Source organism: Ranitomeya imitator, chromosome 5 (genome assembly GCF_032444005.1).
Source record: "Ranitomeya imitator isolate aRanImi1 chromosome 5, aRanImi1.pri, whole genome shotgun sequence".
NCBI lineage: Eukaryota > Metazoa > Chordata > Amphibia > Anura > Dendrobatidae > Ranitomeya > Ranitomeya imitator.
In genome coordinates this window covers 128592753-128619774 of record NC_091286.1, presented here as the reverse complement: position 1 = coordinate 128619774, position 27022 = coordinate 128592753, and the positions used below count along the sequence as shown (strand labels likewise).

The window sequence follows — 27022 nt, the reverse complement described above, 5'->3', positions numbered from 1 at the left end:
AATTATGTCAGAAGACAGGCAGCGCAAATAGGGCATGCCCAAGGGATAACAGAACAGCGCAGGCTCCGTGACAGCTTAAAACAACGCTGAGGAGGCAGCGCATGGCACCAAGGGGGTAGGAATGACAGCTGTGCTGCGTCACATTACGAAGGAAAGTCCCAGCTCCGGGACGGTATAACGGTATCAGTGAACACATTTTATAAGTGTTAAGTTCTGCGTGTGCAAAGAGCTAAAAAAAAAGAGCTACCTTTTCCTTGTGCAGCATTACTGCTGCACAAGATGGCTCTTTCAGTAACAAACGACGGGGGGGGGGGGGGGGGGGACAGGTTCCCTTACATTTAGGTTGTTGTGCCAGCGTGGCGGTCGCAGGACACATTGCCGGCTACACAGCTGGGGATCAGCTGACGTTACTGAAACCCAATAACACTGGGTCGTATGTTTTTACTGTGCAGCCTGCACTTCTGAGCCGCAACTGGCGGTGTTGGAGCCCAGGAATAGCAGTTCAGGTGGTAGAAAGATGAACACAGCAGGAGACCTGGATGACACCCAATTACTTAATCAGGCAGAGGAGTGGCAAATTCCTGCGAGATCCAGGCCTGGTTCATTTTCAGGAAAGTAAGCCGGTCAACGTTATCGGAGGATAGTCGCATGCGACGGTCTGTTAGTACACCACCTGCGGCACTAAAGACACGTTCCGATAAGACACTAGCCGCAGGGCAAGCCAGCACCTCCAATGCATACTGGCTTAGCTCTGGCCATGTATCCAGCTTAGAGACCCAAAACTTGAACGGGGAAGAGCCGTCTGGGAGTACAGTAAGAGGGCAAGCCATGTAGTCTGTCACCATCTGACGGAACCGTTGCCTCCTGCTGACTGGAGCCGCCGGTGATGGTGTAGACATTTGGGGCGGGCACACAAAAGTGTGCCAGAGTTGTGCCATACTGGGCTTGCCTTGGGCAGAGGCACTGCTTCTGCTCCCTCTTTGGGCAGAGCCTCCCCCACTGCCTCGACGCACTGAGCTGCTTTGTAAAGCACTAGCAGCACTCCTCTCAGTTGGACAGGAGAAGATGATGGAATTCACCAGTGTGTCGTGGTACTCCCGCAATTTACGCTCCCGGGTCAACGCAGGGATGAGGTTTTGGACGTTGTCCCGGTAGCGAGGATCGAGGAGGGTGAACACCCAATAATCAGGCATGTTGAGAATGTGGTCGATGCGGCGGTCGTTTCTCAGGCACTGCAGCATGAAATCCACCATGTGCTGCAGAGTGCCAACCGGCCCAGAAACGCTGTCCCCTGCTTGAGACATGATCTCTGCCCGCTCGTCATCACCCCACCCTCGCTGTACACACTGACCACTGGACAATTGTGTCGCTCCCTCCTCTGGACGGAGCTCTTCCTCCTCCATTGACTCCTCCTCATCCTCCTCACAAATTGGCCCCTGCGTACCCCTTTGTGAGGAACCACGTGGCGCTGACTCTCCAGAAGCTGATGGAAAAGGTGACTCCTCATCCTCCACCTCTTCCACCACATCATCCCTTAACCCTTGCAAAGTTTGCTGAAGCAGGCAGATAAGGGGGACAGTCATGCTGACTAGTGCATCATCTGCACTTGCCATCCGCGTGGAATAATCAAAAGGACGCAAAACCTGGCAGACGTCCTTCATAGTGGCCCACTCTGTGGTTGTGAAGTCTGATCGGCGCTGACTGCGACTTCTTTGCGCCTGATGCAGCTGGTACTCCATAACTGCTTGCTGCTGCTCACACAACCGCTCCAACATATGTAACGTGGAATTCCACCGGGTAGGTAGGTCACATATGATGCGGTGTTCCGGAAGGCGGAATCGGCGCTGCAGAGCAGCAATGCGGGATCTGGCCAAGCTGGAACGCCGCAAGTGAGCACACTCTAGGCGGACCTTGTGCAGCAGGGCATCAAGATCCGGATAGTCCCTCAGAAAACTCTGCACAACCAAATTGAGCACATGTGCCAGACATGGGATGTGAGTGAGGTTGCCAAGGGCCAAAGCTGCCACCAGATTTCGGCCATTGTCACACACTACCATGCCTGGCTGGAGATTCGCTGGCAGTAACCACACATCGCTCTCCTGCTTTATGGCATTCCAGAGCTCCTGCGCTGTGTGGCTTCGATGCCCCAATGAAACTAGTTTCAAGACGGCCTGCTGACGTTTGGCCACGGCTGTGCTCATGTCGGTCATAGGTAAACGTTCACGGGTCCATGTGGGGGTGGACTGTGACGGATCCTGCAGAGAGGAATCAGAGGAACTGGTGTAAGAGGAGGAGTCGATGCGTACAGACTGGATTCCTGCAATCCTTGGAGTGGGCAGGACACGTCCTGCGCCACTCGCACGATCTGTACCTGGCTCAACAACATTAACCCAATGGGCAGTGAGGGAAACATATCGCCCCTGTCCATGCTGACTGGTCCACGCATCGGTGGTGAGGTGGACCTTGCTACTGACGGCGTTCAGTAGCGCATGTTTTATGTTTGCCTCAACATGCCTGTGCAGGGCAGGGACAGCCTGCCTGCTGAAGTAAAAGCGGCTGGGCACCTTGTACTGTGGGACTGCCAATGCCATCAAGTCACGGAAGCTGTCAGTCTCCACCAGCCTGAACGAGAGCATTTCCAGGGACAACAGTTTGGCAATGCCTGCATTCAGAGCCTGTGCTCGGGGGTGGTTGGCCGAGAATGCCCGCCTTTTCTCCCATGCCTGTACTACCGATGGCTGTAGAGTAGACTGGGAGTGTGAGGATGACTGGGAAGGTGGTGCTGTGGGTGGAATTACACAAGGTCTCTGGGAGGAAGCCAAACCAGCTGTGCGTGAGCTGGAGGAAGAGGCAACACGAGCTGAAGAGGTGGTAGCTGCCGCTGTTGGTTGGCCTACATCTTCAGTGTGTTTCTGTAACTCCACCGCGTGCCTGGTCCGCACATGTTTCCACATATTTGTGGTATTGAGGTTGCTGACATTTTTCCCTCTTTTTACTTTATGATGACACAGCTTGCATTTGACAAAACAAATGTCATCTGCAACTGTGTCAAAAAAGGACCAGGCACTGCAAGTCTTGGGAGCGCCCTTTTTGGCTTTGGAAAGAGACAGGCTCCTAACGGGTGCCAAAGTGGAGGCTACAGGCTCCGCAGTCTTCCCCCTCCCTCTCCCTCTTTGGCCCGTAAGAGGAAGCTCTTCCTCTGAGCTGCTCCCACCACCTTCCTGTTCCTCACGCCACGATGGGTCAAGGACCTCATCATCTCCACTACCCTCTGCCACCAACTGCTCCTCCTGGGTAGTCTCAGCAGCACAGTACGCACGAGAAAGCGGCACCTGAGTTTCATCATCAGATGCGTACTGCGCTGTGGTCACCGGAGGCACTGGCCCACCTGCCTCTTCAGAGTCAGAGAGAAAAAGGTGTTGGGCATCACTGCACACTGCCTCTTCTTCCATTTCTCCAATGCTGCTTGGCTGGCCCCCTGTTTCCAAGCCAAGAGATTCAGAGAACAGAAGTAGAGACGGCTCCTGTCCTGGGCTCTCTGACTGCCTGGCCAATTTGGCAGGTGGTGAAGAGACAGATGGCTGCTCTCCAGTGCTCTGTGCCTGAGAGGATGTGGCACTAACTGAAGTCGATGCCGAGGCGTTAGCTGCCATCCACCCGACAACGGCTTCAATTTGGTCTTCACGCAGCAGCGGTGCACGGCGCTCTCCGACAAAGCTGCGCATGAAGGACTGTTCCCTGCTGAAACTGAGTGACGACGAGTCACCGGCGCCCGCAGCAGGCACAGAATCACCACGTCCTCTCCCTGCTCCTCTCCCTGCTCCGCGCCCACGCCCACGTGCCTTACTCCCTGCCCTCTTCATCTTGGTTGACAGATAAAGATAAGCAGAAAAGTACTAAGGCCTTAGTGTGCTTATTCCTGTAATGCTCCTCCTAACAGGTGTAAGAAACACTAATGTTGTAAATTGTGGACTAAACTTTATTATTTTTCAAATGTGGCCTACACAAGTGTAAGTTGTGTTTGGTGAACTTAACCTTTTTTTTGGTGCAGATCGGGCTACAGAGCTAGTTTAAATCACACGGAGACCGTGCAGACAGCCGTAAACGGCGCTGCAAGGCCAAGAAACCCTCCTCTAGGTTATCCTATATAGTGTTTTTCCACTATTTAGCTGGATACAAGTGGAAAGACACTAATAGGAATTTTTTTTTTCAAATTTTAAACTGGCTGCACTATTTGAAAAAAAGGAAATTGTTTTTCAAGGTATGAGGCAGTAACGCACCCTGAGCTGAATCCAACCGGCTATGGCTGCACACAGACTACAGGGCGAGCTGCGCTCACACAGAGACCGTGCAGACAGCCGTAAACGGCGCTGCAAGGCCCCCAAAAAAACCTCTAGGTTATCCTATGTAGTGTTTTTCCACAATTGAGCTGGAGACTGGTGGAAAGACACTAATAGGAATTTTTTTTTTTTTCAAATTTTAAACAGGCTGCACTATTTGAAAAAAAGGAAAATTTTTCTCAAGGTATGAGCCAGTAACGAACCCTGAGCTGAATCCAACCGGCTATGGCTGCACACAGACTACAGGGCGAGCTGGGCTCACACGGAGACCGTGCAGACAGCCGTAAACGGCGCTGCAAGGCCAAAAAACCCTCCTCTAGGTTATCCTATATAGTGTTTTTCCACTATTTAGCTGGATACGAGTGGAAAGACACTAATAGGAATTTTTTTTTTCAAATTTTAAACAGGCTGCACTATTTGAAAAAAAGGAAAATTTTTCTCAAGGTATGAGCCAGTAACGAACCCTGAGCTGAATCCAACCGGCTATGGCTGCACACAGACTACAGGGCGAGCTGGGCTCACACGGAGACCGTGCAGACAGCCGTAAACGGCGCTGCAAGGCCCAAAAACCCCCCTCTAGGTTATCCTATGTAGTGTTTTTCCACAATAGAGCTGGAGACTGGTGGAAAAACACTAATAGGAAATTTGAGAAAAAATGTGCAGCAGGCTGCACTAAGAGCAAAAAAGAACAACTGTGTGAGGCAGTGTGAACCCCCCCTGAGCTGAATACAACCGGGTATATGGCTGCACACAGACTACAGAGTGAGCTGCACACACACACACACACAGAGACCTTGCAGAACGCTGTTAAAACAGCGCTGCAAGGCAAGAGCAAGGTGAACAGTGAAGAACACACAGCGTTTTGCTAAATTAGCCTTTGGAAAGGAAAATAAAGCAATTAGCTAGCTCGACTGGCCCTCAGTTAGAACACAGCGTCCTGTCCCTAACTGAAATCACAGCAGAGTGAGCGCAAAATGGCGGCAGCGCTTTTTTATAGTGCAGAGTGACATCATTTCAGCAGCCAATCCCAGCCTTGCCAGTACTTACATGCCCACCATGCTAAACAGGATGTGCCCACACTTTCATTCATTCCTCATTGGCTGCTGCGTTCAATTTGAATTCTGGGAACTTCCGATTCCGGTATCCGATACGCGGGAAGTATCGGAATTCAGTATCGGAATTCCGATACCGCAAATATCGGCCGATACCCGATACTTGCGATATCGGAATGCTCAACACTACTCTGCACCGTTCATTACGGCCCCATAGATGCTCCATATAAAGCTGTGCCATATATAATGCTCTGCACCGTTCATTATGGCCCCATAGATGCTCCATTTAAAGATGTGCAATATATAATGCTCTGCACCGTTCATTATGGCCCCATAGATGCTCCACATAAATCTGTGCCATATATAATGCTCTGCACCGTTCATTATGGCCCCATAGATGCTCCATAGAAAGCTGTGCCATGTAGAATGCTCTGCACCGTTGATTATTGCCCCATAGACGCTCCATATAAAGCTATGCAATATATAATGCTGCTGCAAAAAAAAAAATAAATGACATACTCGCCTCTTGCTGCCTGCAGCTTCTCAGCGTCCCGTCTCGGCGTCTCTCCGCACTGACTGTTCAGGCAGAGGGCGGCGCGCACACTAATACGTCATCGCGCCCTCTGACCTGAACAGTCACTGCAAGAGGACGGGAAGACTGAGTGGCGCCCGGCGTGTGGAACGCGGACAGGTAAATATGAGATACTTACCTGCTCCGGCGTCCCTTGCTCCTTATCCCGGACAGATGGTCTTTGGGTGCCGCAGCCTCTTCCCCTGTCAGCGGTCACCGTTACCGCTCATTAGAGGAATGAATATGCGGCTCCACCCCTAGGGGAGTGGAGTCCATATTCATAACTTTAATGAGTGGTACCATGTGACCGCTGAACAAGGGAAGTGCTGCGGCACCCGAAGACCATGGGACAGGCAGGGGGAGCGCCAGGAGCCCTTGAAGCAGGTGAGTGTGCGACAGTCCTCTCTCCCCCTCACCCGCCGACCCCACCGCCGATCATGACTCGAGTATAAGCCGAGAGGGGCACTTTCAGCCCCAAAATCTCTGCTTATACTCGAGTATATACGGTATATTATACTCACCCACGGGCAGTCCTGCTGCGGTCTGGTCCGATGGGCGTCTCGGTCCGGGTCCGGCGCCTCCTATCTTCATACCATGACGTCCTCTTCTTGTCTTTCTGCCGCGGCTCCGGCGCAGGCGTACTTTGCCCTGTTGAGGGCAGAGCAAAGTACTGCAGTGCGCAGGCGCCGGGCCTCTCTGACCTTTCCCTGCGCCTGTGCACTGCAGTACTTTGCTCTGCGCTCAACAGGGCAGACAAAGTACGCCTGCGCCGTAGCCACAGCGTGAAGACCAGAAGAGGACGTCATCGTATGAAGATAGGAGGCGCCGGACCCAGACCGCGACGCCCATCGGACCTGGACCGCAGCGAGACCGCACCTGGGTGAGTATAATATTACCTGTTTTTCTTACCTTTCAGGTTACATCGGGGACTTATCTACAGCATTACAGAATGCTGTAGATAAGCCCCTGATGCTGGTGGCCTTATCTCATAAACGATTTTTGGCGTGACAGATTCCCTTTAAGGCTATGTGCACACGTAGAAAAATCCACTGCGGATTTTTCCGCAGCGGATTTGATAAATCTGCAGTGCAAAACCGCTGCGGTTTTTATTGCAGATTTATCGTGGTTTTTAATGCGGATTCTGCTGCGGTTTTCCATCTGCAGTTTTCTATTGGAGCAGATGGAAAACTGCTGCGTATTCCGCACAAAGAAGTGACATGCTGCGGAAAATAATCTGCTGCGTTTCCGCGCGGCTTTTTCCGCAGCATGGCCACAGTGTTTTTGGTTTCCCATAAGTTTACATTGTACTGTAAACTCATGAGAAACTGCTGCGGATCCGCAGCTGCGGAAACACTGCGGATCCGCAGCAAAATCTGCATCATGTGCACATAGCCTAAAAAAGTTAAATTCAGACTATTGGTTTGGGCAAATTTTGTGAGTTTTGTCAGTTTTTATGAGACCTCATAAGTTGCTCAGGATATTTGCCCCCCTACAGTAAAACCCCTATAGATGAACTCATAGGCATCTGTCCACCATAGGATCCATTACAAAAAGTAAACCCCATATTTTATTTTATTGTGTGACCTTCTGTATAGGAAAAATCATATGTCAGAAGAGTTCTCCATGTGTAGCCTTCAGCACATAGGCCAGTTTCACACTAGCGTTTGTGTACGCAGCATAGGGCTGAGTACTTCTTACCTTCAGATCCGCATACATCTGCATCCGTACTGCATACCTATCTTTAACATTGTGTATGCAAGGACATATGTGGTCATGTGTTGTATGCGGATGCGTTCCCGTGTGGCGTTTTTATGTGCCCGCCGAACGCAACATGTTAAAGATGGGTATGCAGGATGGATGTGGATGTATGCGGATCTGAAGATAAGACGTACGAAGCCCTATTTTGCGTACATAAACGCTAGTGTGAGTCCGGCCTTAGTCTTTAAGTTGCCTCTTGTTTAGAAAATATATGTACTGCTATAGGGCCACCCATAGTACCCACCCTTTTTTACTGCTGAAAGAAATTTTGATGAGCCCTTTGGGAAAATGGTAACCACTTGACTCATTTTTTTATATGGGCTTCCATAAGACCTGGGTTTGGTCTCTGTTTAAGGAATTTCTGTGCAACTGTACAAGTTCTAGTGTATTCTAGTACCTACCATGGGAAACTGATGTCTGTGTCTACAGAGTATGTCCTCCACATCTTGCCTGAAAGCCATCCATCTCATGAAGAGCTTTGAGCAACTTTACTGACAAGTATCGACTTGTAGATCTACGATCATATGGGAAATTTTGGGTGATTGCAAAATCCCAAAACACTGATTGGAATTTCTTTATTCCTCCTTCGTGTAAGGAATGTAAGGCTTCCCAACTGGTTACGTTCCGGTTTGTGTATCGGAATCCATGTATTACTTGTACAGGTCAACGATCTTGTCCTCTTTGAGCTAATCTAGTTCCTCCAGTTTTCCATGGAATCACTTGCTAGGCTCGTTTATACAGTTTGCTGTGAAATAAACCATACATTTTACTAGTAGTCTTTCTCAGAAACGTTAAAGCATGAGAACCCTTCACACACTATAAGTGACCCTGTCCATGTTTTAGGTGGAGCAGCAGGGGGTGGATACGCACAAGTTATTCCTATGGAAGAGGTATGGGCTAAAACAATATTAATGTTGTTACAACCATAAGTTCATCTTTGCATACATGGGTTGGTAACTTTTTTTTATATGTATTTCTTTTGAACAAAGGCGTCATGTTGATAAGAATAATTTTTGCACTGGGAGGTCCACATATGGTATCTACAATTACAAGTATATAGAATGCTTTAATTTCTTTTCCTTTTTTAATTACCCGATTGAGGGTACCTGTTCCATAGGAGAACAGCCATATCAATACAATGCAAAAAAAGAATGGCTTCAGCGTCTGGCTGAAGATTTTTGGAATAATTCCTGATTGAGTTATTACTTTCTGATTTGAATACTCAATTATGAATTATTCCAAAAATGTGCAGACCTTGCATGTTGTCCATTTAAGAATTTACGTTCTTTTTTTCTTTATAAGCATCAATTTTGTTTTTACTTTTTTATTTTATATCTAATCTCTGAAATGGCAATTTACTCCTAACATGATGATGAGTCTGAACACTTATGCAATATTCATGTATATTGCCCACACTGCATATGGTAGTAACTATAAATATCAAATTTTTGAAATAAATAGGCTTTTTGTATATACTTAATCAATTCCTAGTCATCTCAAATATAATGTAATAATAAGGAAAGTCTAAACCAACATTTCTTATAACTGCCGTGAGACAGGAACACATTAGACAAGGCGCATCTGTATAAAGTACCCAAAACATTAATTTCTGTGTGAGCAAAGAGCTTTCATCCTACAGAAGGACATTTTGAAAGCTCGGTGTGAGACATATCAGGGCAGCTGCTTGCTAGCCAGTCTGTGTTGCTGGAATCAAGTAATAGAGGGAATGCAGCTCAAAATAATCCTTCCCCCTCCCCCATCTGGATGCCACACGCTTGCCATAACACCTCCGGCTTTGTAGAGTGGGCGGAGTCTGAACACGCTGCACTTACTCAGCACTTAGTCAAATCTAAGTGCAGTAAGTGATAAAGCAGCTACATAAACCTGTGGTTCTCTAACTTGAATTTCAGTTGGTGTATTCTGTATGATGCAGCTTCAGGCGGTCTCCCTTGCCTCCTGCTTGTGATGGGTTTCTCCCTGTCAGCTCTTAAAAACAGGAGGTAATGAGATCAGTATAAATTTCGTCGAAACCATAGGATAATCTGCACACATTACATAAAGATAATCCGCATAAGTCAAGGGAGTTTTAGAATTGACTGTATCACTGGTCTTTTTTATATAAAATGGTAAAGATATCTTTAGCTACATGGGAGAACATGCAGAGGAACGGGTATGGCAGAGTTTGATGACGAGGGGACGTGTCTTAAGAGCTGCCAGGTGTGATGTCATAGCCTGACCTGTCATTTAGTGGACCCTTTTTATGACTGGTGGTCAGGCTAGAGTACTCATGTCACAGCTGCCCATGAAGAAAGAAAACAAAAATGTGTATGAATAGAATGGAGTCTGTTTCAGAAAGTGTATGTGCAATGCCCGTCTTTCTTAATTGCAGTTTAACTTGCACTTAACCGGTGACATCCATGCGATCACAGCAGCCAATAATTTGCTGGCAGCTGCCATAGATGCAAGGATCCTTCATGAGAACACCCAGTCCGACAAGGTGAGTGTTAGTTACTGTGGGAGATGGGACTCTCCAACTGTTACATACTCACTGGGGCACAGCCAAGATTCAAGTGTTTTTTATGTGTAATAACTTTAAGGTGTGTGTTTTTGTTTCTTTTCCTCTTAATTTGTTAACATTGTAGATTTTAATTTATACAGAAAAGTAAATTATCAACAGCTGTTTTGCGCTATCTAAGTGCTTATTACTGGTCCTTGAGGACCAAGAAGAAGCGCTTGCCTAGTGCGAAATGGCTGTTGTCGACACTCTCCACTGTTTCACATGCCTCCCTGTTGCTTTTTAACAGTTTGAAATAGGAATGTTAAATTTTTTTATGACGTAGTGCTGTAATTTTCTACTTCTCTGTATAGTTTACATATTGTTTGTACTACTCTTTGCTGCTACTGGAAAGCACTGCTGAAGTCATGGGTGTAGGGGTTGTACTCGCTTGGGTACGACAGGAGGAAAACAGGAGGCTTGTTCCTTTAAAAGTTCATGTGAGTTTATTGCTTCATAAACCCAGAAGTAAAAACAGAAAGTAAACCGCCTTTAAATCAGGCAAAAACAAAGTAAAAATGTCCATAGGACTGCTGCGTCAGGCCTGTGGACACACAGGCTGGAGTAATTTCCAGTTCTCGGGCTCGGTCTGGAGCCACACACACACACAGGAGGCCTTCTCCCTCCCAACACATAGACCATGTGCCAAACAGCCTCCATTATAAGGCTGTAACCACACCCAGAGGTGAGGTATGTAGGTCACCAGACCCACCCATCTCTCATAGCTACCCGTAACCTGGACCCTGGTGCAACAAATGAACCTGGCAGTGCTGACATGCACTAGAGAAAATACTCCGGGTTACATCATGGAGACAAGCCATCTCTGTGACACATACCTCCCATCGACTATGTGACTATTAGCCAGACAACATGGGGCAAAACTATACTGAGAGTGCCGGCATTTACTCTATGGATATATTGTAGATTTTAGCATTACACGCACATACATTTCCCTTTCGGGATACATTCGGATGAGCGACATTAGAATTCTAATTTGTTTTTTTTCTTTTATCTACCTTGATATTTGTATGACATTAATTATTTGTTAATCAGTAAAAATATTGTTTTTCAGGCCTTATATAACCGCCTTGTTCCTTCCATTAACGGAGTAAGGAAGTTTTCGCCAGTCCAAATTGCTCGGTTAAGGGTAAGTCTTATTTAAAGGATGTAACTGTTAAATGGTAACACCAATCGCTATAGATTTTGAAATCTCTAACTTTTTTTTATCTTCTAAACTGTAATTGCTAGTCTCCAAAGTGGGGGGCACAAGCAGCCATCTTTTATGTCTAAAAAAGTGTTTATTGAAACTGCCAAGCTGAGGTCTGCAGTTTCCATATCTGATATATTTGTATGCAAGTTATGAAATTTTCCATAGACTTCACCAGAGGTCCAGCATTTCCTCTTAAAGCCCCTTTTTTAGAGAGTCACAACAATCCAATAGAACACCTGGCAAGTTTTGGGTTTCCCATAGAAATTATTAGAGCATGCATGCTCCACTAACTATGGCTCCAGGTACCTGTTCTGGGGAGAGATTCAGGTTCTATGTCCCCTCTGGTGCATCATTGAGGGGTATGAAGGGGCTGCCTGGGTTCAATATCAGCTAAGCCTCCTTCACCAGAAAGTGTGAACCCTATCATCTATGGTTGTACTGAGGCATAATGCCATACAGAAGAACCTGTGAACTTCAGGGACCATGCTACTGTGGATAAAATCTGGCCATCCATGACATTTTGAAGACCATACTGGTGAGCACATTCTGAGTTGTCCAAATAATTGTTCTTTTTAGCTGCGAAATAGCAACGCTTGTGCACCCTGTGTTGCAAATGTTTCTTCCGACAATATATTCAGAGGCTCACTATGAAAGTGGACACTGAATTTTCAGTGGTGACATGGGGGTGGAATGTTCCCATTTGGGCCAAGCTGCAATTGGTGAAATGTGTCCATCCTTGACATTTTGAAATGTAAAGGTGTAATAGAAAATTCTTGAAACTTGGCTGTAATTGGACATTTTAGAGCAGACGTTGCTTTTGTTCCTTACAGCATAGCAAGAGTATAGATTAGACTTTTTTCCTTTCCAGATCTTTTGGACACAAGTTTCTGCACTAAAATAAACGGGATCATTTTTATTCTGGATATTTAATGGTTCCTCAAAAGGACTAGATCATTCTGTAAAAGAAAATACAGTGTGCCAAAATGCAAAAAAAAAAAAACCCCTATCAGCTATATAAGGACACTAGGCGGCAGTAGCTCAGTTACTAATGTATACATTCATGTGGGATTCTGGGCTTTTAAGTGAGACATGGGTGTGTTCCATGCCGAAACGGCAGGAGGATTCAACCAGGGACTGGGAAAGCAAATTGTTTTGTGATCTGGTTTCAATTATCCCTGAATAATGACCTCACTGACATTATTTGTGACAAATGTTTGTAGGAAATGTATATTGTAGTTGTTAATACTCGTTCTGAGTGTATTTTGGATATCACTGCTTATCTCATTATCGTGTTTATATATCTACATTATCTATAATCTTACCAATGGATCGTATCAAGGTCACTTTGCACACTGGCGACAACTTAAGGGAGTAAACCCAGACCTGAGTGATCTCGTAAATGTAAGATGCCAGCACGCTGCCAGCCTTCCTACATTTCACGTCTGTATTCTTTGGGAAGTGACCTAAGAATTGAATGTCCTCGTCCATGTTCTTCTCTGCCTAATCTGACCAGATGAAATCTAATTAATTAGTAATTTGTGCTTCAGAGTTGCATCTCCTACTGTAGGTTTGGGCAATCTTCATTCATACTCAGCAATTAGCAAAATGATGACAGCTTGAATAAAATTATACATGAAAATGTCTCTGCTTTCTCCCGGTCTGTCATTTTGACTCTTCACGGTGCATGTAATGCTTAACCCCTTTACCCCTGATCGTGTTTGCATGTTAATAACCGAGCCAATTTTTACAATTCTGACCACTGTCACTTTATAAGGTTATAACTCTGGAACGCTTTAACGGATCCCGGTGATTGAGATTTTTTTTTTTTCGTGACATAAGACATATTGTACTTTTTTTTTTTTTGTCATTTATATTGTACTTCATGACAGTTGTAAAATTTATTTGGTATGACTTGCTTTTATTTGTGAAAAAAAAACCAAAACGGAAATTTTGGTGAAAATTTGGAGCATTTCGCAATTTTCAAACTTTGAATTTTCATGCCCTTAAACCACAAAGATATGTCACACAAAATGGTTAATACATAACATGTCTCCTTTACAGCAGCACAATTTTGCAACCAATTTTTTTTTGTTTTGTTAGGAAGTTATAAGGGTTAAAAGTTGACCAGCGATTTTTCATTTTTTTTCCAACAAAATATACACAGCCATTTTTTTTTTTAGGGACCACATTTTTTAAGTCAGTTGGAGGGGTCTACATGAATGAAGATACCCAAAAGTGACACATTCTAAAAGCTGCATCCCTCGAGGTGCTCAAAACCACATTCACGAAGTTTATTAACCCTTTACGTGCTTCACAGGAATTTTTTTTTTTTAAATTAACATTCAATTTCCCCCCCCCCCCCCCCAAAAAAAAAAATTGACTTCAGATCCAATTTTTTTATTTTGACAAGGGTAACAGGAAAAAATGATTTCTCCTGATCATGCCAATACCCCATGTGAGGGATAAAACTACTGTTTGGGCACACAGAAGAGCTTGGAAGGGAAGGAGCACCATTTGACTTTTTGAATTCATAATTTGCTGGAACAATTGGAACAATTTGGAGAGCCTCTGATGTGCCTAAACAGTGAAAATTCTATACAAGTGACACTATTTTGGAAACTAGACCCCTCAGGGAACTGATCTAGATGTGTGGTGAGCACATTGAAACCTCAGGTGCTTCACACAAGTTTATAACGTTGAGCTGTAAAAATAAAGAAAAAAATCAAATTTTCCTCACAAATATGTTTTCAGCACAAAATATTGCTTTTTCAGAAGGATAACAGGAAAAATTACACCATACAATATGTAGTGCAATTTCTCCTGACCATGCCAATGCCCCATAAGAGGGGAAAAAAACTGTTTGGGCGCACGGCAGGGCTCGGAAGGGAAGAAGCGTCATTTGATTTTTTGAATGTAAAATTTCCTGGAATCATAAGCTGGCGTCATTTTGTGTTTGGAGAACCCCTGATGTGCCTAAACAGTGGAAACACCCCACAAGTGACCCCCATTTGGGAAAATAGACCCCTCAAGGAATGTATTTAGATGCATTGTAAGCTGGAACCCCCAGGTGCTTCACAGAAGTTTATAACGTTGAGTCATGAAAATAATAAAATCACATTTTCCTCACAAAAATATTGTTTTAGCCCCAAGTTTTTAATTTTTCTACTAGGTAAATTTTTTTTTTTTTTTTTTTAACAACAAACCGAGGTCTATTTTTTTTCCTGAGTTCGCCAATACCCTACATGTAGTCGGGAAATATTTTTCGGGCACATCGTAAAGCTCAGAAGGCAAGGCAGGTAATTTCGCAATGCATCACTGGGAACGGAAGCTGGCGGCAGCATCGCACGCATCGGGACAGCTTCGATACACGCTGAAGGGTGAGTATATAACTATTTTTTATTTTAATTCTTTTTTTTTTTTTTTTTTAATGTGATATGGTGCCCACACTGCTATATAGTACTTGGGCTGTGTTATCTACTACGTAGGCAGTGTTATATACTGCGTGAGCTGTGTTATATACTGCGTGGGCTGTTATATACTGCGTGGGGTGTGTTATATACTGCGTTGGCTGTGTTATATACTACGTGGCTCCTATATACTACGTGGCTGTGCTATATATTACGTGGCTGTCTGTTGTGTGGGCTGTGCTATATACTATGTGGCTGCTATATACATACATATTCTAGAATACCCGATGAGCTAGAATCGTGCCACTATCTAGTGTGTGTGTGTGTGTGTGTGTATATATATATATATATATATATATATATATATATATGTGTGTGTGTGTATATATATATATATATATATATATATATATATATATATATATATATATATATATATATATATATTGTTTATATTTATTTTTTTACTTTTTCTGTATCTCACTATGGGACAATCATTGTTTTGCAGGTTGATCGCTTCTACAGCTTGGGGATGCAGTAGCATCCCCATGCTACAGAGACTGTCAGCTGTGCACGCACTGACAGACTTGTCATGACGACATCCGGTTACCATAGTAATAATCGGGTTCCTACGTCACGCCGCGTTGTCTCCAATCCAAAGGCAGAGCGGCTGTCAACTGCATTTCGGTTGTTAAAATTCCGAGAGCGGTCACTGCTCCTGGCACTTAGTGACTAGAGTCAGCTGGTAGAATCAGCTGTCACCCAACGGCAATCGCCCGCACCCCACCCGTGTTCACTGGCGATCGTGCAGACGTAATAATCCATCAGTGGTCACATAGGCTCAGGGCACAGGGACGGATTATTATGTTTGATGTCAGAAAGGGGTTAAGCATAAACAAATTTGGGGAATCGATGACAACCTAAAGCAGTTGGCTAAGCGATAACATTTTTACAGGGAATTGGTCACCAGGTTTTTGCTACCTAAACGGAGAGCATCATTATGTACAGACAGACACTGATTCCAACGATGTATCACTTACTGGGCTGCTTGCTGATGTTTTAATTAAATCCTTGTTTTACCTGTTGCAGATCTGCTAGTTCTCTAAATGCGGAGCTCTGTATAACCCCGCCCACACCTCTGATTGGCAGCTTTCTTCCTATGCACAGTGTACACAGAAAGCTGCCAATCAGTGGTGAGGGTGAGGTTTCATAGAATTCATGAATATGAAGGACTACATGGGAGCAGATTTACAAGTCCTATAGTGATAAATCATGTTTTTTTCAGTACGAATTTAGCAAAACTACAGCAAGCAGCCCAGTAAGTAACACATTGCTGGAATCAGAGTCTCTGTCACTGTCATACTGCTCTCAAATTAAGTGGCAAAAACCAGGCAGCAGACTCCCTTTAAAGAGATCCTTACACTCCCTTTTCCCACTCAGTCTGTCCACCTGTGATTTGTGGTCCGCTCCCCAGTGTCTGCTCCTGGCATATACATCAAGCGTTCTTAGATGGCCCCATTCACTTGGCCCCCATTGAGATGGTGTACATGGACATGGGAGACTGGTGCCACTTTGTACCTGTGGAAATGGCGTCGGTGTATTATAAACAGTCTATCTATATCTAGATTTTTCTGTTGTATCGCGATTATATGTGGGATTATTGGTGAAAGGGTCTTGAACATGAAAATACAGTATATCTGCAATACTTGAGCACTTCAAGATATTGTTCCTCCAAATCTTCCAGGAAGTTGTCTTCCATTTCAGCTTGGTTGATTTTTTTTTTCCTTATCTGAACCATATGTCCTTTAAATAATGGAAATTCAGGACTTTGATTTCTGGATGTCTAATATTTTAAGAGTATGTGTTTTTACATATGGATTTTATTAAATAAGGAGGGACACAATACATTAGGACGAATTTTCTAGTGAGAGAAATATTAATCATTGCCAGGCTGGAAGTTGATGCTTTCTTTCTGAAGTACCATGCTTTCTAATCCTTAGCAAAAATAGTGCTGGCGCAGTCCAAAACTCGCTCCATGTGTGCGGTATGTCAGAAAGTCCTTCTACCTCTCTCAATGAACTGTGCGCTGATTTGTTGATCTTACCTAGTGAACTTGGAGATTTGGGAATACTAGAAATACACAAGAGTTTTACTTTTCCTGTACCTTAATCAACTTCTTTGTTGGATGAAATCAGGCTACATATTTTGTCTTAACCTTTAGTTCTGCATTCACTAAAAATTATCGTGCAAAAGAAATTTGGAATAGTTTGCTGTATTCCAGTGAATCATTTTAGGGGATATGCACGCTGCGTCTTTTCCCTTCAGTCAAAAACATTTGTTTCTCAAGCAGAATTGAATGTCTTAAAAATTGTTCTTTTTTTCCCTCTGGAGTTTTGTAAATCTGTTTTAGGGTGGTGTGTGTTTTTTTTGTTTTTTTGTTGTTGTTGTTGTTTTTTTTTCTTTAGACTTTGTATCTGCGAGTAATTTAAAAATAAAAAAACCTCCATTTTTGATCAGAGATCAAACTTGCCCATTCATAGAATCATAGAATGTTAGAGTTGGATGGAACCTCAAGGGTCATCGAGTCCCACCCCCTGCTCAAAGTAGGATTCACTAAACCATCTCAGACAGATGTCTGTCCAGCCTGTTTGAAGACTTCCATTGAAGGAGAACTCACTACCTTGGGTTAATAATAATTTTATTTCTATAGCGCCAACATCTTCCGCAGCACTTTACATTTTAGAGGGGACTTGAACATAAAATAAGACAATAAATAACCATAAATCAACAGACACCAAGAGGAATGATGACCCTGACCGCTAGCTTACAATCTATGAGGAAATAGGGGGGACACGAAAGGCGGATGGTAACAATTGCTTGTATCGTACGGTCCAGCTATCAATGTAATAGATGGCTGCATGAATCGGTAACCAACCAATATATGAAAAAGTACAGACAGAGGGCTGTTAAATGCATAAAGGGTGTGAGGACAGATGATGCAAAGGTCCTGGTTTTGAAGAAAATTTTTAATGGGCACCTGTCAGGGATAGTTAGATAAATATGAGGCGGTAGGCCAGTCTGAGGAAATGCGTTTTCAGTGCATGCTTAAAACTGTGGGTATTGGGGATTAATCGAATTGTCCTGGGTAGTGCATTACAAAGAATTGGGGAACCAAGTAAGAAGTCTTGGAAACGGGAGTGGGTGGTTTGGATTGAGAATGTTAATTTTAGGTCATTAGCAGAATGGAGGGCACGGGTAGGGTGGTAGACTGAGACAAGGGAGGAGATATAGGCTGGTGCTAAACCGTGGAGCGCTTTGTGGTTGAGAGTGATAAGTTAATATTGAACTCTGAATTGGATGGGTAACCAATGTAATGACTGGCACAAGGTAGAGGCATCAGTGTAACGATTGGTGAGGAATATGATCCTGGCTGCATTATTCAAGACAGATTGGAGAGGGGAGAGTTTGGTAAGAGGGAGGCCGATTAGTAGAGAGTTACAATAGTCCAGACAAGAATGATTAAGAGCTACGGTAAGCGTTTTTGCGGGGTCAAAAGTAAGCAAAGGTCAAATTCTGGAAATGTTTTGAGGTGTAGATGATGAGAGCGAGCCAGTGATTGGATGTGAGGTGTGATTGAAAGAATGGGTTCTTGCAAAAAGCAGATGCCACACTGCTCAAAAACCATCTGTCTTTGTCTTGTATGAAACGCCATCCACTTCCCCAAATGACCGTAGAAGAGCTACTGTAACTACATTATCTCTTTGAAAATGTACTTTTACATTAAAAAAACGCATCTGACAGGTACGGATTTGACAAGAAATCCTTAACGTGCAACAAGGGGGAATGAATAAAATATTCAAACAAACAAAAAAATGCAGTTCAACATGCAAATGTTTGCGTTCTGATTTTATTTTTTCCAAATCTTTCATGTGTAACATCTGAGGCATTATATGGGGTACTGTATGGACCCACAGACTTATGTTTGCACTGTTTTAGTTGGCTTTTGTAGGCTCATTCGATCTACCATAAAGTATGTCCTGTGCTAAATATCTTGTTTGCATGCCCTATTTATGATCCTATCCATTTTATTAATCCATCATAAGTGGGGATGAGCCGACCTGTGGAAGTGTGGGTTTGTCTGATTCGACCGATGTTTAGTCCAAAGTTCGGTTCAGATACCAGAACTATTCCTGAATCTCAACCTGAACACTAACCCCATAGAAATTAATGGGGAAAATTTCTCTACTTCCCTCTCTCTCCTTCTCCCTCTTCTTCCAAAACTGTAAAACTGACTTCCAGGAGAAGTCCGTATTCCGAGTACATTACATATCATGTACGAATCCAGAATTTTACGGTTCATGTTCACTCATCTCTAGTCATACGCTGAATTCCTTATTTAAAAGGGATTTGCCTCCAGATTTCACAATGTAATTTGCCTACATTATTAAATTGATCTTTGAGAACTGATGCACTTTTATCAGTCACAATAGCTGTGTAATCTTGTTTAAATTTCTACTTCATCTCCGCCCACTTAACTTAATTGGCAGTTCTTCAGTGTCCCTCCTCTGTCGTTCCTAAGATCTCCCACTGCTCAGGACAAGCTGCTCTGTCAGCCTGAGTAGGTGGAGATTGAATATACACATTTGTTTTAACCATAGTCTGTTCATCATAATATCAACACTCGCTATACAAGAAAGCAAAACGTTTTAGAAACAATATTGCATCACATGTTTTGCTTTCTATTTAGAGAATAGGAATCAAGAAGACGGACCCTGGACTGTTGACTCCTGATGAGATCAGCAGATTTGTGCGTTTGGACATTGACCCTTCTACTATAACCTGGCAGAGAGGTAAAGCATAGGATGGATAATATACAGTAAAGTATGGTTTCAAAAGTCGATGAACTCGTACAATAATAAGAGCTTTGATCTTTGGCTCACTACAATGAGCTCTTCGGTATAGTGTTTTGAGCGATTCTGGAGGTCTGACATTGAACTGTAGATTCAAGATAAGAACAATACGTACACTTAAGGTACCGTTACACTTAACGATTTAGCAACGATCACGACCAGCGATACGACCTGGCCGTGATCGTTGGTAAGTCGTTGTGTGGTCGCTGGGGAGCTGTCACACAGACATCTCTCCAGCGACCAACGATGCCGAGGTCCCCGGGTAACCAGGGTAAACATCGGGTTAAGTACAAAGAAAGAAAAAAGCCAGCTCACCGATATGTGCAAGGAGCACGGAACTTCGTCCTGACTCGACGTAGTGCAGATCCAAGTAAAAGAGAAAAATGTTCCAGCTTCTTGATAAAATGTAAAACTTTAATCCATCATATAAAATAGTAGTACTCAGCAGTCCATCCGGTATAAGAAGGACTGAACTACCAATGGAAAGGTAATAAAAAAATAAAAAAAAGGGGCTCACCTGACCAAGAGTACTTATAATCACAAAAACATATAAACCATTGCCAGATATTCTAAAAAATATGAAATATATATATATATATATATATATATATACATACATACATACATACATACATACATACATACATACATACAATGGTAAGATACAATAAATCCCACATATACGAAAAAACAGAAAAAGACAAAAAAACACAAAGAAAAAAAAAAGGCGAAAAAACATGCAATATATAAATACATGAATCTGTGCCTGCACTGCAATTTACCATATCTAATAGTGAAACATAAGTTCACTCTTTTTATTCAAACCATGCGAAAATCTAGTACCCAAATTGAACATCCAAAAGGCTTCTCGTGTGAGTAAAGACCTATGCATGTCTCCTCCCCGCGGAGGTGTTTTTATTTTTTCAATGCCCGTTACTCTTAAGGAATCAGTGCTGCGTGAATGCATTTCAATGAAATGTCTCGCTGCTGAGGAAACGGTACGATTGCTGTTAGTTGTACATTTGATATCGTACAAATGTTCAGAGATGCGGTTTTTTAGTTTTCTAATTGTGCAACCGATGTATGATTTGTCGCAGGAAATGCAATCTATTTTGTATACTACAAATCGTGTGTTACAATTAATAAAACTTTTAATTTTATATTTATTTTCCATATTCCTGGTACCAAAAATTTTTGTAACTATTAAATGCTTACAGGTAGTACAATTAGTGATATTGCATTTATAGCAACCCGTACAACTAAGCCAGGTGCTATTAGGTTGTTTGGACATACAGCAATTAGGGGATAATATGTTGCCTAGCGTAGGTGCCCTTCTTGCTACAACGTTGCAACCATTATTCAACAATACAGCAAGAGTGGGATCTTCAAAAAGATGATGTGGAATCTAGTCATAAGAAAAATAAAAACAAAAATGACAATCATAAAAATGTGGCAACCAAGCCATATGTCTGTCTACAATTCAGCCCACAATTTAATGAGATCAAAACCATTATTAATCGGGCTATTCCAATTCTTTTTGAAGATCCCACTCTTGCTGTATTGTTAAATAATGATTGCAACGTTGTAGCAAGAAGGGCTTTGATGAATAAATGCTAGGATTTTGTGATGGATAGAATAAAATTTAAAGAGAATCTATCACCCCAAAAATGGCCTATAAACTAAGGCCACCGGCATCACTGGCTTATCTACAGCATTCTGTAATGCTGTTGGTAAGCCCCCGATGTATCCTGAAAGATAAGAAAAACAGGTTAGATTATACTCACCCAGGGGGGGGTCCTGCTGCTGTCCGGGTCCGATGGGTGTCGCGGTCCGGGTCCGGCGCCTCCTATCTTCATACGATGACATCCTCTTCTTGTCTTCCTGCCGTGGCCCTGGGAAAGGTCAGAGAGGCCTGGTGCCTGCACACTGCAGTACTTTGCTCTGCCTTCAATAGGGCAGATAAAGTACGTCTGCACAGGAGCCGCGGCAAGAAGACAAGAAGAGGATGTCATCGTATGATGATGGGAGGCGCCGGACCCGGACTGCGACGTCCATCGGACCGGACCGCCCCTGGGTGAGTATAATATAACCTGTTTTTCTTCTCTTTCAGGATACATCGGGGGCTTATCTACAGCTTTACAGAATGCTGTAGATAAGCCCCTGATGCCGGTGGCCTTAGTTTATAGGCCATTTTTGGGGTGACAGATTCCCTTTAAGAAAAGCTACTGAAAACGGTCAAAGAAAAAAGCATTAATAGCGTCTATATTCCAAAGAAGCCAAGAACAGTAAGCCAGGCATACTTGTAACGTTTGACATCACATCTGCTGTAGCAAAACTTCCATGTTCAATGGTCAGGTTCAAATCACTGGCACATGCCTTTAACAATCTGTGCCAGCCTTGCTGACCGGGATAGACAGATACACAATATGAAATTATCACAATTGTAAATGAGATCTTTCACTCCTCCACCCAACACTACATTGAAAAGAGGAATGGCCATGCCCAGTTATCAATTTATAAATACCGGAAAAAAGTGAGGCACGGCCCTCAAGTCTACAAAAAGCTCCTCCACCATTGTAATGAGTCCGAAAAGCAAACCGGTCCTCCTTAATGAGATGTGATCATATCTAATAGGCCTTTGCCTTTTGCGTGGTCATTTTATTTCCCTTCCAAACGTTTTGTTCTCCACTTAGTGGTGGACACAAATGATCGATTCCTACGAAGGATCACGGTGGGAGAAGCGAGCACCGAGAAAGGATGTTCCCGCCAGGTAAGACAGGCCCAAGTGTTTTTCTGAATGAGTTCTGAAAGTCATGTTTGTAGATACATTTCTGTGGTGCTGCTACATTTAATTTTAGCTGTCCATTTGTGTGTGTGGTTTCTGTTCTCTTCTACGCATGACCTCAAGAATGATGTGTAAAGATCACATTATAATTAGGGCAGCAGAGTAAACCAGAATCTACTTATAACTTGAAAGGACATAAAATGTGGTAAAATTATTTCAACCAGAATGTCCTGGGTTTGGATTCTTCATTACTCTGGGGTATTAAACCTTTACTTTAATCCTGGAGTATTTATTTTGCACACTTATTTCTGCTGTTTTACGACTTTTAATGTTATCTGAAAACTTCTATAACATACTGCCTCCTGCAAAATATGAACTAGCTGGGCCAAAGACGTTGCCTTACAACGGAATATATTATATAGTGCTGACATATTACGCAGCGCTGTACAGCAATAATCAGTTCGGAATTTGAATCAGGATGTTTGCGTGTGGGTGGAAACCCACTGATGTATAGGCAGAGCATAGTAACTCCATGTTTATGTTGCTCTTGGTGGGATTTGAACCCTCATTGCCAGTAGTTCTAACCACTGAGCCACCAATGTTCCATCCTGTGCTGTCCTACAGTTAAAGCCAGTTACCAGGCGCAGTTTAAAAAAAACAAAAAGAAAATGCCTAACTCTCCATCCCTAGGTCCTTCTTGAAGTCGCTGCCCCGGTTTCTCTTGGTTTTTTGCAGCATGGACGTTTTGTCGACAGCACTGCAGCCAGTTGTTTATCTCGGTGGCTCTGCTGAAGCAGATGGCACACCGCTGAGCTCAGTGATTGACCACAGCAATTTTGGTGATGTCCAAACTGCAGACAGAGGAGAGTGACCGAGATTATACACTGGACCCAAGGAGAATGAGTAAAGCCCAGTTTTGTGTGTTTTATTTTCTATACAAATTGTCTCTTCAGAGAGGAAGAGAACTAGAACTCTAGTGCCACCTATTGGAAGTAGCAATACTAACAGTCAATGTCGACCCTTTAACAAGTCTTGTCACATGACTTAGGATAATGGCCAAACCAGAATCTCAATTTGCAGACACTGTGTTTCGGGGTACAGATTGAGATTCTGGTTTGGCTATTATCCTAAGTCATGTGACAAGGCTCGGTAAAGGGTCGACATCTACTGTTAGGATCGCTACTTCCAATAGGTGGCACTAGAGTTCTAGTTCTCTTCCTCTCTGAAGAGACAATTTGTATAGAAAATACAATATAGAAGAGACAATTTGCATATTTCCCAGAGGAGCATTGCGGCTTTAAGTCTCCTCACCTCGACATGCTTATCATGTCACTCTCCACAAGGAGAAACGATACTTCTTGGATTTTCTATACAACAAACTATTTACTGAGCAAGTATGAAAACCAAGAAATTAAAAACCAAAGTGGAGCCTGCGGCGCCTCACTGAGGGTAAGCCCCCGCCATGGCGTATCCGAGCATGGAGGGTTTTCTAATACCGGAAAACTCCTTTAAGGAGTTATCAATCAGGGACACTCCAGTAGGTGTGAAATCGTCGATGCCATGATGAAAGGTTGCTTCACCCCCACTGGACAGGTTGTGACACCTGAAGTAGTTAAATGGTCATTCCTAAGCAAACAAGTTATTCTGGATCCCAGGTTATTGGGGGTTCAACCAGTGATGCCACAAACTAGTGGTACCAGTGATCAACAAGTTATTCCCTATCATACAAATAGTGAATAACTCGTGGTTTGTTGCCCTTGTTTTGTTTTTTAAGGAATAATCCTTTTAATTGCTTAAGTAATACCAAATGGCTATGAAGTGTTGCCAACTGTGTAGCCAAAGTATCGGTGGGCTACCCTTTCTCAGCAACGCATTCTGTATAGCGGTTATTGTGGCAATGCTGCAGATTATAATACTTTCGCAGGTATAATTTCTTAAAGTTGGTGCTTTAAATCATGATTTAAGGGTAAATTGGCTTTATAGAAGACATTTTATGTATAAAGTTCCATGTACATGATCACCATTGATATTGATGGTGCAATCGTCATGGCTTCATTTTCTGGGAGGTTTTAGGAGTGTAATGGATTATCTGATACTATTTGAAATATTTGTTTTGTTTCCAGACCCAGTTTGACATTGCTGTGGCAAGTGAAATCATGGCTATACTTGCCTTAACCAACAACTTGCATGATATGAAGGAAAGATTCGGCAGGATGGTGGTAGCCAGTGACAAAAAAGGGCAGCCGGTGACAGCCGAAGACTTGGTAAGGATTATTTGCTGCTAAATTCTTTCCTTTTCATCATGCTGTGGTTATACATTATTATTATTATTATTGCATTGCACTTTGCTAATTAAGTTTTTGTTGAGATATCTGGGGGGAAATTTGGGCACTAGAAAGGGGGGTGGTAAGACAGTGGAAGATTCGCTGCCATAAGCTCCGTTAGTGTGGAAAAAGTAAATAACCAAATTCACTTATTCATGCACTATTAACCCTTGGGTATGAGGTCTAAGGAGTAACATGCCGGCTTTGGCATGCCAAGGTAAGGAGGATTATTTGCCATGCAATGCTCCTCTGGGAAATTTTAATTTGCACTTGGGAATGATCATTTGCCAGGAATACTAGGGTCCAATGATGTGAGTCTCTGCTTCCCCATGTAATTACATTGCATAGTGAACATGCCTGTAGATGGCTGGGTGCTCTCGCTGCAGCCTTTGCAGCTGGAGGACGTAATGAGATACTACAACACAGGCTTCCTATTAGAAAGGATCGTAAGGGACTGATCTAGGTGCATAGTCTCTTAATGCATACATATGAGGAGCTCTCATCAGGGGCTTTCTTTCCTGTAGTCATCCTTGATCGATCTCTGGTTATCCTTTTCAATCTTTTTACCTCTCCTTTATTTAGGGTTTATCACTCACCAAAAGTCCGGTTGCACTGCACAATTCTCGTGAACGGGTGTTCCTAGGAATGCAGTCTAACCAGGCTGCCGACCAAAGAGCAAAATGCTCCTATGTCGGGTGAAATCATCTTTTGGGCTGCAAGAAAACTCCTAATACTCGTCAGCGCGTCATCCTTTATAAAAGACTAGAACAATGGCAGCTTCTGCACACTGTACATCCATTACAGATGATTTGGTCTGATATGGCGTGCGGTCTATTAAATGACTGCAAGCCGGCTATTGTAAAAGCACCCTGGGGAACTTAAGTAAAAGCACTCTTGGGTACTTAATAAAAGCACCTTTTTTTTTCTTTACTTGTTTTAGTGATGAGCGAATATACTCGTTATTCGAGATTTCCCAAGCACGCGCGGGTGTCCTCCGAGTATTTTTTAGTGCTCGGAGATTTAGCTTTCCTTGCAGCAGCTGAATGATTTACAGCTGATAGCCAGTTTGATTACATGTGGAGATTCCCTAGCAACCAGGCAACCCCCACATGTACTTATGCTGGCTAACAGATGTAAATCATTCAGCTGTGGCGATGAAAACTAAATCTCTGAGCACTAAAAAATACCCAGAGGTCACCCGAGCGTGCTCGGGAAATCTCGAGTAACGTGTTTATTTGCTCATCACTATTTATTGAAAGCGTGTGTGGAAATGTAAGTATTGTTCCACTTGTTCACATATAGATTGCTTCACTGATCCATAGAACATAATGGGAGAAAACATTTGTTTAACTCTCTCCTATTATCTTAGAAGTATCCGAAACCTAGAAATGTTTTAATTTAACAAGAAATATAGTTGCCCTCACTGTTCTTTTACCTCAGTATTTCTACGTCAAAATCAGGAGTGGATGATAAATGCAGAAGTGGTGCATATGTTTCCATTATACTTTTCCTCTGATTGTTCCACTCCTGGTTTTGTCATACAAATACTGAGGTAAAATATTGACCAAATACTCAACGTGTGCACATGGCCTCAGCGTGCTACTACCATACACCAAGAACATAATAAACATCAGTCCAGTGTGCTGTGTCTTGGGATATTTGTTCCCCATCTCCACTAATACACATTATACTGTCATTTGAGTCGGACCATATCAGCAGGTTTGTCTAGCGTTAGTCTAATATGTATGGGGTCCTCATTTCATTCAGTCACGGTTGTCGGAGCCCACGCAATTTGAATGTTGAGCCATGGATTGGACCGACATCGCTCAAATCCGCTTTGAAAAATCCTGCGCTTAGTGTCAAGCTGTGAGCCGCACAGGCGCTGTGGCGAGCGGCACCCTGTGCATGCGCTGTGACAAGCTACACACAGCTTCAGTGTTATGGTTTAAATAAAGTTGATATTTAAAAAAAATAAAAATATGCTGGATTTTTTTCAACCTTTATGATGAGGAATAGTAGCTTGTTCCACGGCAGACTATGCACAGTAAGGGAGGCGGCTTCTGCAGCAACAAGGAGGAGGGAGCCACAGCTGATCCCTGGAGATGCAGAAC

General features: G+C 43.3%; 1 protein-coding gene across 1 annotated transcript in view; it reads left to right on the top strand.

Moving 5' to 3' along the window:
• MTHFD1L (methylenetetrahydrofolate dehydrogenase (NADP+ dependent) 1 like) overlaps nucleotides 1-27022 on the top strand; it is a 336729-nt gene that overhangs the window by 113112 nt on the left and 196595 nt on the right. The window contains exons 13-18 of the mRNA XM_069769141.1: nucleotides 8565-8611; nucleotides 10111-10218; nucleotides 11348-11422; nucleotides 19640-19742; nucleotides 22496-22572; nucleotides 24711-24851. Of these exons, the coding sequence (XP_069625242.1) occupies nucleotides 8565-8611; nucleotides 10111-10218; nucleotides 11348-11422; nucleotides 19640-19742; nucleotides 22496-22572; nucleotides 24711-24851 (551 nt within the window). The remainder of the gene's footprint in view (nucleotides 1-8564; nucleotides 8612-10110; nucleotides 10219-11347; nucleotides 11423-19639; nucleotides 19743-22495; nucleotides 22573-24710; nucleotides 24852-27022) is intronic.